At 45.6% G+C, this 13,581-nt stretch overlaps 1 protein-coding gene and 1 pseudogene across 1 annotated transcript; one reads left to right on the forward strand and one right to left on the reverse strand.

Annotated features, from left to right (window-relative positions):
• Positions 1-217: 217 nt before the first annotated feature.
• Positions 218-13,164, reverse strand: LOC133533453 (uncharacterized). Its single transcript, XM_061872437.1, has 4 exons — positions 13,061-13,164; positions 12,798-12,844; positions 8,893-9,136; positions 218-417 (listed from the first exon to the last, which is right to left on the reverse strand). The coding sequence occupies exons 3-4, from the start codon at positions 9,095-9,097 to the stop codon at positions 233-235; spliced, it is 390 nt and encodes a 129-aa protein (XP_061728421.1). The 5' UTR covers positions 9,098-9,136; positions 12,798-12,844; positions 13,061-13,164; the 3' UTR covers positions 218-232.
• LOC133533442 (uncharacterized) lies at positions 4,793-8,374 on the forward strand (annotated as a pseudogene).
• Positions 13,165-13,581: the final 417 nt, after the last annotated feature.

Raw genomic sequence — 13,581 nt, forward strand, 5'->3', positions numbered from 1 at the left:
GACTGTTTGTTTCTAAATAAAGAAAAAAAAAAAAAAAAAAAAAAAAAAAAAAATTAAAATACGACCGAAGGGAATTACCTATTCGCACATGTATCGTACAACGTTTTACAGTACATATGGCTGTTTAAATGTTCGACACAGTAACGTAATATGTTAATTTTCGCACTAGTGCTATAAAGTAGCACCATATGTACTGTAAAATACTATTATCGCGCGAAGCGTGTATATCCAGTCAGTGCCAAGATGTTACCTGATCATAATGATGTACCAGCAGCCGCTCCTCGGCCCTGGCGGCCAGGTCCTGCACCAGCGCGGCCAGCAGGCGCGCGGCCGCGGCGGCCGACAGCTGCGCGCGGCAGGCCTCGGCCAACGTGTCTAATGCTGCCGGGAGCGCGTCGGCATCGTCTTCCATGCTGTCTGGAGACGGAATTACTATTTGTATACGCTGCTCCTTCCTAGCTTTGTCCCGCCACGGCTCATGGGAGCCTGGGGTCCGCTTGACAACCAATCCCAAGATTTGGCGTAGGCACTAGTTCTACGAAAGCGACTGCCATCTGACCTGCCAACCCAGAGGGTAAACTAAGCCTTGTTGGGATTAGTCCGGTTTCGTCACGATGTTTTCTTTCACCGAAAAGCGACTGGTAAATATCAAATGATAATTTGTATACGCTGCTCATTGGACAGCAGATTGAACCTTATACACTGTAGTTACAGTCTATATTTAACCTTGTTCTGCCCAATGTGATTTATAAAGGACATTAACAGCAGCACATTTTTAGCAAATTATGAATAAAAAGGCTGGATAGGTTGAGGTTACACTGAAAATTCTTTTTTTTTTTACTTAAAACGTGAAACAAAGGAAATTCAACTTTATTTTTCAAATAATTTGGTCTAAACAGCGTCCCAGCGAGAAAGGCGCAAGGCGCATTGCGATGAAACCACGATAATATAATATGAATGTCTATGTATAGAAAATTCATTTGACTAATCTATGCGTCCTCACTCATCGTGGATGACACGAACTATTAACGATTTTTCATCACACTTGATCGTAAACGGTGTTATTGTATGCGCTATATTATTCCCACGGACGGTAATCGACTTTTTTTTTTCATTTTATTATGCCCATGGGATGGGCATATTTTTTAATTATGTCAGTAATACATACGAAAGAAGTATATATAAATTAGTTTTACTTTTAAAATATTGACGTTTATAATTTAATATTTTTAAAATATTTATTTTGATTAATTTAATAGCCGTTTAAAATATTTTTTACACAATTTTCAATCGTGGCTGAATGCCAATTGGATCTGTGCCTTCAATGCCTAACTTGACAAAAATTACAATATGGCGGACGAATTACGGTAGGTGGCGATAAGAAACGGAATCTCTATGTACCAAAAATTGTCATTAAAAAAACTTTAAATAGGTGGCGCTACAATACCTAGAGTGGGTCTCTATTGTTTCCCATAAAGTTTTAAGTCATAATGTATTGTTTGTCCGCATTTTCGTTAGTCATAATTTGGTTTTTCTCAGAAACGCGTAACTTTTCAGGATTGCCATAAAACAAACCTAACCTAACCTATCTATAGGATAATCTAAGGAAATTCCTGAAAAGTTAACGGTTTCAGAGTTATGACTAATGATAATATGACTATCATTACATTATGACTTTCAATAATTATGTCAAACAAAGGGATCCGTACCTAGAGTACTTGAACAAAAATCAAATCATAGACAGCGCAATTCACTCCGTCAATAACGCCTAGGTTCTTAGCTACTCTAGCGCTACTCTGGAGAGATTTGGAACTATTATTTATAGCTGACAGCTGGACACTTTTGCAACAGTTCTACCATAAGAGATGCCACTCCTCTTAATTCCACACTCCATAGGATGAATGTTTGAAATGTCACGTATTTATTTAAGAATTATTACGCTTATAATGTAGTTTTTTACACACCAGTGTCATGAAAAACATTGTGTGTGCCACGATACAAGAATTACGAACTCGTGTTATTTAAGCCCTGGCCTTCGGCTTCGGGCTTAATTCACACTTGTTCATAAATTCTTGTTTACCGCCCTTCATACACAATTTCCTTCCAAACGATATATGTTATTCGCACCAGACCGGCTAGCATGAGTTGCGTTCTCGCACGTGAATCCATCCTTGGAGTCGAGCTAGCTCATTTTTTTATGTCATAGGCCGCAGACGAGCCGCCTGATGGGAAGCAGTCATCGCCGCCCATGGACAATCGGAGGAGCCACACGTTGCCAACCTTTGTGAACCCTAAATACCTGCTTCTTGAAGAACCCCATGTCATCTTCGTCACTGGCTCAGTGACCCTTTTTTTTAAGCAACGCTGTGCTCCTGTCCCGCGCCCGCGCCACCAGTGTTGAGTCACCAATCCTACGTTGACCTACTTCATAATTGTAATACCTACATAAAAATTGGCCATGCCGGGACGGTGGGACAGTGCAAAATTATGTACCTTTTTATAAGTATAACGAGCGAGCTCATCGCCAACAAACTGTCTCGCAGTTTGGCGAATATAAAAAAAAAAAAAAAAACATACGCTCTCCTCACGGCACGATCCTCTCCCATCCTCCAGGTGACCGAGCCAGCGGAGTGTGGCTTTGATCTCGCCAATAGGGTTGTTTCCATCTACAAATCTTAGGGCAGAATTGTATCCCAATAAATTCTTTTGGATTATAAGAACATGTTAAACTACTTTTAGGGGACCTGTAATGACCATATAAAGGGGGTGGAGGGTGTAGGTACGCTCAGGTATGCGACGCTGAGCTATTGGCCAACACCTCAAGTCCATCATACACGTCCCCGTCGTCCCTGTATCTGCCGCCGCGGATCAGGGACGAACCCACCCAGGGTTTCATTGGTGGGTGGGTCCCCCCCCGGGCAATGCTAGTGGTCGGAACGGGCGTCGCTATTTTTACCAACTTACCCCGGACCACTAGTAGCTAAGTATGAGGGCCTCGCCTGGTGTGGGCCACGCCAAGTGATGTGGCATCCCCACCCGCCAGGTGTTCCTTTTCCTATCCTAGAATTCCAGTCTTAATCCTGTGTTCCAAGATGTCACTTCCAGTCTTCTATTCCCGTCTCACCTTTCCTTCTCCTGGGGTTTGCAGTCCGGAGCCTGAATGTGCGGAATGATATTCGCACACTTGGGACCCGGAATGCAAACCCTAATAGGTTTCCTTTTACACCATTCCTATTCCACTCCAAGAGGAGACAACCTCTACTAAAAAACCCCAATCTAAGGTGGACCAATCGTGCCGAGAGATGCGTGGCTGAGGGGGAGCTCAGTCGCTAACGATGACCCTCGATACCGGGCAACCTCGAGGTGTATTTTGCCTTGTTCCGGCAAGCGGGGCTCTGCTGGAAACTGACCACATTTTTCCCTAGCTTCTCGTGGGATTTGTATGGAGAACGAAACAAAAAAACTGAAGGTACCCTGGAAGACCTATGCCAGGAACTAATGCCCCTGATGGTAGGTGCGGAAAACTCTGCCCAAACATCGGAGCAAGCCATGGAGGGAGTGGAGAGCGCCGACACGGCTGAAAGGAGCGATACTCATTGCCCAAACAACCCAACGGAGGCTCCCAACCCTGAGACGCGTAAGTCCGTCAAGAAATTGACGGGCTCTGCGAAGGGCCGCTACAAAGCTCTTAGAGGACTAGGATAGCGACGAGGAAGCGCTACAACTGTCCGCAAAGAGCTTTGCGGAACTTAAGAAAATGGGGTACAAGTTCGGGCCCACACATTCCAGACCCGAGCCAAAACCGGCCAAACGGCCGCGCTCGGAGAGACGTCGCCGCAGGGTAACATGTGTAAGAACCCAAGGGTGACTGTGACCCCCCCAACTCAACCCCAACCTTCACAACCTTACAACGAGGTCCTCAGCCAAGTCCGAGTCGGAATCAAGGATTCCAAGCCGATGAGTGTCGCGCAATTGGAGTCTCTCTGCAACACATCTTGCTAAAGATTGCGACTCTGGAGATGGACGAGGGACCGAAGTTCAAAGGTTACTTACAAGCCAGGCTGGTTACTCATCACCTGTAGTGACCAAAGATCTAAAGCCTGGCTTGAACAAATAACACCTTCCCTAAAACCATGGCCGGAAGCCAACCTCGGGGTCATCCCTGAAAATGAGCTTCCCAAGCCGAACATAGGGATGGTGTTCATTCCAGAGATAGACGACTCCAAGGTAAAGCAGTCGCTATCTCTACTCTATGCACAGAATCAGGGGCTGTACACAGAGTACTGGAAGATTCTCCACACCAAAGTTGAGAAGAGCGGGGTTATGGTAACCCTGTCTCTAGACGACTTGTCTGTGGAGAATCTACAGAAAAAGGGCCTAAAGGCAAACTTAGGTTTCCGGGAGGTCCAGTTTCGGCTAAAGGGCCACCAAAGACCCAACAGTCCGAAACTCAACCTACCCAAGACCCACCACCACCGCAGGCTGCAAACCCTACCCCACCCACCCCTTATCCCAAAAGCCTGCCCGAAAGGTGCCTTCTGGTCCAAAACGGGCGGCTCCCTCAACCTCCAATCCCACTCCAGGACCATCGGGCATGCAGCGGTTTCTCGCCAACCGGGGAGGCTACAGGGGCAATAACCGCCCAAGGGGTAGTGGGGACCAAAGACGCCACCAAGGGCACACCAGTGCCCAGCGCGGTGCCAAGTAAAGATGACGCTCTAGAGGGTAGGGGGGTGAGGTTCCTGCAGGCCAATTTACACCGCCATAGCGGCCACAGCAGTCGTGGAAAACTTTTTGGCGAAAATGGCCTGGACATCGCCCTCATACAAGAACCATGGATCAACACTAAGTCCATGGCATCAGGACTGAACAGAGCAGGAAAGGTACTGATCTACGAAAAAGGTGCCAAACCGAGAGCCTGCATCGTATTTAACAAAAATATTAACTTCTTGCCTGTTACAGAACTATGCAGTGAAGACCAAGTAGCTGCCTACGTCGATCTCAAAGGGAGAGGAGCACTCAAGGTAATAGTCTGCTCCGCCTACCTGCCCGGAGAGAAGCAAGATCCCACAGAAGAACTGACTAAAGTGCTGAGTACGCTCAAGCACAAAAGGCGGAACTTATTGTGGGATGTGACGCCAACGCCCACCACACCATCTGGGGGAGCACTGGAATCAACAAAAGGGGTGAGTTACTATCCCAATTCATCTTTACCAATTGTCTGCACTTGTTGAATAAGGGCAATACGCCCACCTTCGTAACTAGAGCTAGGCAAGAAGTATAGATATACCCGCTACTGAAAGGCGGCAAGCTGCCTAGCCGACTGGCGTGTCAGCAGCGAAAATCAATGTCGGACCACAACATATTTTGTTCAGTGTTAAAGGCTCTCTAGATAGGGAACCACTTACGCGTAGAAATCCAAAAGAAACGTCATGGGAAGCCTATAAGGCTGACCTCGAAAAACGTCTAAAGGATGTCCCAAAATATGTCAAAACACCAGACTCTCTCAACATGGCAGTTAATAATATCTGAAGGCATAAGTAGGGCCTACGAACAAAGCTGTCCGCTGAAAGAGTCAAAAACTACTAACACAACGACGTGGTGGAACAAAAGGCTAGAAAACCTCCGTAGGTCTACACGTCGCATATTCAATCACTCGACCACACCGAATGAGTGGGAAGGTATGGTAGAGCGTTGACTGAATATAATAAACAAATCAGGAAGGCAAAAAGAAGGTCATGGAGAAGGTTCTGTGAAGAGATTGCCCAAACTCACAAAGGAGCGAGAATTCACAAAATACTCTCCAAGACACAACCAACTATCTCGGTCTCCTCAAAAGACCAGATGGCACATTTACGAACACAGAAGAGGAAACTCTGGACTTGCTCAGAGGCACCACTTCCCCGGTTCGTATTCAACCAGTAATACACAACTTTGCGCCCAAAGGAATCCTCAAATCCACAGGGCAAGCAATATCGACTGGAATTTGGCAACTAACATCTTTAGACCAAACAAAATTAAATGGGCTTGGAAAAATTTAAACCATTTAAATCAGCGGGAGAAGATGGAGTGTTTCCGGCGCTTTTACAGCAAGGACAGGATCTCCTCCCGCATCTGGCCAGAATATTCCGAGCAAGTTTCGCGTGGGGAATTATACCAGATAAATGGACTCGGGTCAAGGTACGATTTATACCGAAAGCAGGGAAAAACTACTCACAGCCTAAATCCTTCAGACCTATCAGTCTAACATCGTTCTACTAAAACGATGGAAAGAATATCGATCAGCACATTAGAGGCAATACCTGGTGGAAAGACCACTAAGCGTAAACCAACATGCTTACCAAAAGGGAAAATCTACGGAGACTGCCCTACTCGACCTGGTTGACAAGGTGCAGAAAACCCTAGAGGACAAGCAAACCGCTCTATGTGCGTTCCTTGATGTAGAGGGTGCTTTCGACAATACGCCCACAGAGACCATACTCAATGGTATGAAATCAAAGGGTTGACGAAACCACCACCAGATGGGTACATAACATGCTCTCGAACAGAGTAGCCACTCTGACCCTCAATACTATAGAGCATGAATTTTATACCACAAAAGGGTGCCCACAAGGAGGCGTTCTTTCCCCTCTATTATGGACCCTAGCAGTGGACCAACTTCTTGCGATTATGTCAGGCCAAGACTATGACACACAAGGATATGCCGACGACCTTGTAGTCATTATCAAAGGCCCTTGCCTCCACACGATATCCAACCTAATGCAAGGAGCTCTAAACACAATATTCAAATGGTGTAAGAAAATGACTTGTCCATTAATCCGAGCAAGACTGTGTAGTACCATTCACAAGGAAACGAAAGCTCGGAAAACTCACAGAACCAAAACTTAATGGACAAATAATACCGTTCTCAGACGAGGTCAAGTACCTAGGGGTCACTTTCGACCAAAAGTTAACTTGGAACCCTCACCTGAGAAATATTATACAAAAAGCAAAATGGCCATGTGGTCATGCTGTCGAATGGCAGGAGCAAGATGGGGCATAAGACCCAAAATTGCTATGTGGTTATACACAGCGGTAGTGAGGCCCATTATTACCTACGCCTCCGCAGTCTGGTGTAACAAAACCAGCCAAAAGACGGCAATAGAAACTCTAAACAGCCTGCAACGCACGGCTTGTTTAACAGCAACAGGTGCCTTCTCCTCGACACCGGGGCGGCCCTAGACGCACTGCTGACATTATACCACTCCACTTGCAAATGCAAAAGGAGGCCAAACAGTGCGTCTATAATATGCACGCTAAACAGGCCAAATGGCGCTCTCAAGCATTAACCAAACTAAAGGCCTGGGTTTTTGCAAATAGAACCCTTAGCATGCCCACGGATGACACGCACACTGAATGTCATTTACTAAACTGTACACAGTAGAAATTCCTCCTAGAGACAAATGGATAACGACCAAATGTACGTCGAAGAGGGAAGCCATATTTGGTACACTGATGGTTCCAAGAAAGGCAGTGATGTAGGATGTGGGATCTATGGTGAGAGACCTAAGTCAGCTAGCGTCAGCATGGGCACACAGGCCTCAATCTTCCAGGCAGAAGTCTACGCCATCAACAAATGTGCGGAGATTAATCTGGATAAACCTAAGACACCAACATATCTACATCAACTCAGACAGCCAAGCTGCTCTTCTGGCACTAGAATCCCTGAGTCAAACTCGAAACTAGTCCAGAACTGTAAAACAAACCTAATGCACTGGCTAACTCCAACAAAGTCACTTAGATGGGTACCAGGGCACTCCGACATTAACGGAAACGAAGAAGCGGACGAACTTGCTAGAAAGGGCGCAGACACACCCCTGGTCGGCCCAGAACCGTTCTGTGGAATCACAAAACGGGATGCATATTCCTGCTCAGCAATTAGAAAAAACAAGAGCAATCGATTGGTGGAAATTCGTCAAAGGACAAGAACACTCGAAAGCTCTAATCAAAGGGTTCAACAACAAAGCTAAGGAGCTCTTAGAGCTCAAAAGACATAAAACCTGCGCGGTGACCAGAATATTGACTGGACACTGTAAGTTGAACAAACACATGTTTCAAATTGGGAAGAAACAAGACGCGACATGCAGGTTCTGCATGAGTCAGAGGAGACTGCAATGCACATTCTCTGCTCCTGTGGACCACTAATGTCAAAAAGAAGTACCCACTTAGGGCGGCACGTATTGCAACCCTATGAGGTACAGAACATTACGGCCCAAAGAATCTGGAATTTCCTGGATTCAACGGGCATCAGTAATGAACTTTAAAGGGCTGTCACAATAGATCACGACCTGGTCGACGTGGCACTCAAAGGCCCGAAACCCCAATAATAATAATAAATAAAATGACCATATTTTTGTAAATATTGAATTTAAAATATCTTTTGGCACACGTCACGTGACCAAACCCGAAACGTCATTGAAGATTCTGATGACGTCACAACTTTCGGATTGACACTGTTGACAGTTAGGCGATAAACAACAAATGATAAATGTCGGTTGACAGTTCGTATCTTCTACGTGCGTATGTAGTTATGTGTCAAACCGTAAACTGTGACGTCACACAATTTTCAAAGAGCGTTTTGGGCGCGAAAGCATCTGTCAAAATATATTTTGTTAATTTAATATATTTAAAGCCGTTTTTAGTATAAAAGTTGAATTTTAGGGCAACTTTTAGTTAATATAGAACGTAATACGAGCGTTTCAAAAAATTGGAAACAACCCTATTACATTGGGCATCGCAACCAGCTCCTCTAGCTCCCTATCCCATGTCATATCGCAAGGGAACCTCAGAATGCTCCTCCAGCTCATCTAGAGATGGAGAGAAATGTCATATTAGACGGAATATTCAACTCACCCCCATCTGGGTCTGCCACCGCGTCCGCCCACTTAGTAACCTTATGCTTCAGAGCCGCCATTATCCCTTCTAGCCCCAAGTCCCTAGCGGCCTTGAACGCGGCCGCGGCAGTAGCCAGACTCTCAGCGCACGACACGAGCTTGTCGCGCCCGCCGGTACAGAGCAGAGGCTCTGCGAGCGTGCATGCTTCTGTGGCGAGGCGCATGGACCATTCTGCGCCGGATTCAGCTTCGTTCAGGTGTGCCTGGGAATGTACAACAAAAAAAAAATCTACAATAGTTCATATACCGAGCCAACACGAAGCGCGAGCAAAGAGACTCCGTTGAAACATTTTTTTCGTTCTGGCTTTTTCTACATGAAAGTGTTGATAATTTAAATGAATAAATATAACAGGAAATTCTTACACTTGACGACCGGTTTGGCCTAGTGGGTAGTGACCCTGCCTACGAAGCTGATGGTCCCGGGTTCAAATCCTGGGAAGGGCATGTATTCGTGTGATGAGCATGGATATTTGTTCTTGAGTCATGGGTGTTTTCTATGTATTTAAGTATTTATAAATATTTATATATTATATATATCTTTGTCTAAGTACCCTCAACACAAGCCTTATTGAGCTTACTGTGGGACTTAGTCAATTTATGTAAAAACACCCATGACTCGGGAACAAATATCCATGCTCATCACACGAATACATGCCCTTACCAGGATTTGAATCCGGGACCATCGGGTTCATAGACAGGGTGACTACCGACTAGGCCAGACCGGTCATCAAAACCGTTGTCAGTCGGTCATTTTATTTAATTTTAACCATGATTAGTGAACCAACGTAGAAGAAAGGTGTTTCAACTTTTGTCAATATAGTTCTTGTAAGTTTTCCAACATGGCAGAGCTACATACATGGTAGGGTATCTATTCTGGTTGACCAACCGAAGTTGGTTGTCGAAAATGATCGATTACAAATTAACAACGTTTTTAGCTTTCTGCTAATATTTAGAGGCGTGTTGGTGCCTACACTTATGTATGGTAGCGAAAGTTGGGTATGGCAGAAAAAACATCAGAGTCAAGTGAATGCAGTGGAAATGAGAGCGTTGAGAAGTGTGTGTGGTGTAAAATTACAAGATAAATTAGGAACAGTGTGATAAGGGAAAAGTGTGGACTGAACGAAGATGTAGTGACAAAAATTGAGAAAGGTATGTTGAGATGGTTTGGACACGTGGAAAGAATGAGTGAAAGAAGGTTAACAAAGAGAGTGTATAAGGGAGAAGTAGAAGAGGGAGCTGGAAGGGGTAGACCTCGGCGGACTTTCTCTGATCAAATCGGGGAAATCCTGAAGAAAGGCCAGGTCAAGAGCACCCTAAACCGACGAGCGTGTATGAGGAATGTCATGAAAGTGAAGGAAGCGAAAGAAGTATGTCAGTATCGTAGCAAGTGGAAATCCGTGGTCTCTGCCTACCCCTTCGGGACATAGGCGTGATTATATGTATGTATGTATGCTAATGTTCAGCGTTGGAGATGATGGCGACCGAATCAAAGCAGAGAATTACAATAGTTGTATTTAATGTTGACAGAAGGCTAGTTGAAAAAAGTGATTTAATCTATACACATGTAGAAGCTTATATAGTCGCGTACAGCGCCGCACTATGGATTAGTTATGAACTATTACATACATTGATATGGCTAACTAAGCTTAGAGAGCAAGTACACAGGGTTTCGGTAGATGTCACCTTAAAGAGGTTAATTAGGTACATATCATAGGTAGTGCCACCTACCGACGATAGAGAGACTTAATCTATCTAGATTAGGTAAGTAGGTAGTTAGGTATGAATGAATGAATGAAATAGCCTTTATTTCAGACAAGTATTTTGTAAGTACATTTTGTTGTTAACATATATATATATATATATATCTAATATCCATCTGTATGCCTTTTGTAGGCAAAGGCCTCCCCTAACTCTTTCCATTTAAACCTATCCCTTGCTATTGTAGTCCAGCAACCTCCTGCTGCACTCTTAATCTCATCTTCCCATCTTCTTGTTGGCCTGCCACGCTTCCTCTTTTTGTCTCTAGTAAACCAGTACATGATTGCTTTAGACCACTTTCCTCTCCCTCTAATTGTGTGACCTGCCCATTTCCATTTTAACTTCTTAATTGTTGTAGTAATATCTTTTGTTTTAGTACATTTCTTTATATCTATATTTCTAACTTTATCAGATAGTCGCTTACCATCATACTTCTCTCCATAGCGTTTTGACAAATTTCTAATTTTTTTTTTTTAACTTTTTTTTTTTTTTACTTTTTGTAGGTAGTTAGGTATGCTAATACCTAAACTTGTTAAGATAGGTCTTAACAGCTAAAGGAAGATCTAGTAACACTTGTGTGAAATTTCAGTTATCGTTAAACAGTCATAGGTCTGTTCTTACTCTAGTACAATTTATGACTTCAGAACAAAATTGTACTGGAATCAGTAGTCGCAGGCAGCATAACATTGATAATAAATAAAAGCGACTATTAAATAAATAAAATAAATAAATAAATATTAGAGAACATTATTACATAAATTGACCAAGTCCCACAGTAAGCTCAATAAGGCTTGTGTTGAGGGTACTTAGACAACGATATATATAATATATAAATATTTATAAATACTTAAATACATAGAAAACACCCATGACTCAGGAACAAATATCCATGCTCATCACACGAATAAATGCCCTTACCAGGATTTGAACCCGGAACCATCGGCTTCGTAGGCAGGGTCACTATCCACTAGGCAAACTGGTGGTGGTGGTATTATAGTAATCATAGAGAAAAAAAAACAGAGCCCTGTCACTGACGACCAGCTGTGACACAAATACCTAGGCGGATTGAGTATATCTTCTCTAGTTAGGCACGAACGCCCTTCTACCTCGGTGATAGGGTTCAATTTAGTATGGTAAAAGAAAGTGAAGCCTTCCACTTTAGGTACAACTTTATGAAATATATCCCCTTATTCACTCTTGAAGTGGAAAGCCGTCGGCTACTAGGAAATTGATGGATGATGGAATCCTAGTTGTCTTCTTCTTCCTCGCGTTGTCCCGGCATTTGCCACGGCTCATGGGAGCCTGGGGTCCGCTTGACAACTAATCCCAAGATTTGGCGTAGGCACTAGTTTTTACGAAAGCGACTGCCATCAGACCTTCCAACCCAGAGGATAAACTAGGCCTTGTTGGGATTAGTCCGGTTTCCTCACGATGTTTTCCTTCACCGAAAAGCGACTGGTAAATATCAAATGATATTTCGTACATAAGTTCCGAAAACTCATTGGTACGAGACGGGGTTTGAACCCGCGACCTCCGATTGCAAGTCGCACGCTCTTACCGCTAGGCCACCAGCGCTTCCTATGGAATCCTAGTTGTGTTTTCGCAAAACTACGTCTTTAATATTCTAGGTTCATGATAGTAATCTAGAGTGTTGGCCGAAACATTAATGCAATTAACCATTATAAATTGAACCATAAACTCAATCCGGAAGTCGCGGGTTCAAACCCCGTCTCGTACCAATGAGTTTTTCGGAACTTACGTACGAAATGTCATTTGATATTTACCAGTCGCTTTTCGGTGAAGGAAAACATAGTGAGGAAACCGGACTAATCCCAACAAGGCCTAGTTTACCCCTCTGGGTTGGAAGGTCAGATGGCAGTCGCTTTCGTAAAAACTAGTGCCTACGCCAAATCTTGGGATTAGTTGTCAAGCGGACCCCAGGCTCCCATGAGCCGTGGCAAAATGCCGGGACAACGCGAGGAAGAAGAAGAAGAAACTCAAACCGTCCGTAACAGTTTACAGTTCAATTTATAATGGTTATTTGCCATTAACGTTTGGCCAACACTGGTAATCTATACCATACTGTAAGTTAGAGCAATCACTTACCACATATAACTGGGCCTGGGCATCCACCTCCTTATGCTTGGCCACGTCTGAAATAATTCAAAATTCAAATATATATGCAAGTAGGGCTCAAGGGCTATTTCACATGTGAATACAACATTTACTGATATTGTCATAAAAATACATGGCAACATGAATAGAACAGTCAATACTTGTGTAAATTTTACTTAATAATAATCTTAATAGCCAGCGGCGCAGCGCGGCGGCGGCGTCCTGCTCCAGCAGCGCCGACACCTCGTTGTTACCTGCGGCGGGGCGGGGCGGCGGGAGGGGCAGGGGCTCGGGGGGCGGGGCGCGCAGCCAGCGGCGCAGCGCGGCGGCGGCGTCCTGCTCCAGCAGCGCCGACACCTCGTTGTTACCTGCGGCGGGGCGGGGCGGCGGGAGGGCAGGGGCTCGGGGGCGGGGCGCGCAGCCAGCGGCGCAGCGCGGCGGCGGCGTCCTGCTCCAGCAGCGCCGACACCTCGTTGTTACCTGCGGCGGGGCGGGGCGGCGGGAGGGGCAGGGGCGCGGGGGGCGGGGCGCGCAGCCAGCGGCGCAGCGCGGCGGCGGCGTCCTGCTCCAGCAGCGCCGACACCTCGTTGTTACCTGCGGCGGGGCGGGGCGGCGGGAGGGGCAGGGGCTCGGGGGGCGGGCGCGCAGCCAGCGGCGCAGCGCGGCGGCGGCGTCCTGCTCCAGCAGCGCCGACACCTCGTTTTTACCTGCGGGGGGGCGGGGCGGCGGGAGGGGCAGGGGCTCGGGGGGCGGGGCGCGCAGCCAGCGGCGCAGC

This window comes from Cydia pomonella, unplaced genomic scaffold (genome assembly GCF_033807575.1).
Source record: "Cydia pomonella isolate Wapato2018A unplaced genomic scaffold, ilCydPomo1 PGA_scaffold_166, whole genome shotgun sequence".
NCBI classification, from domain to species: domain Eukaryota; kingdom Metazoa; phylum Arthropoda; class Insecta; order Lepidoptera; family Tortricidae; genus Cydia; species Cydia pomonella.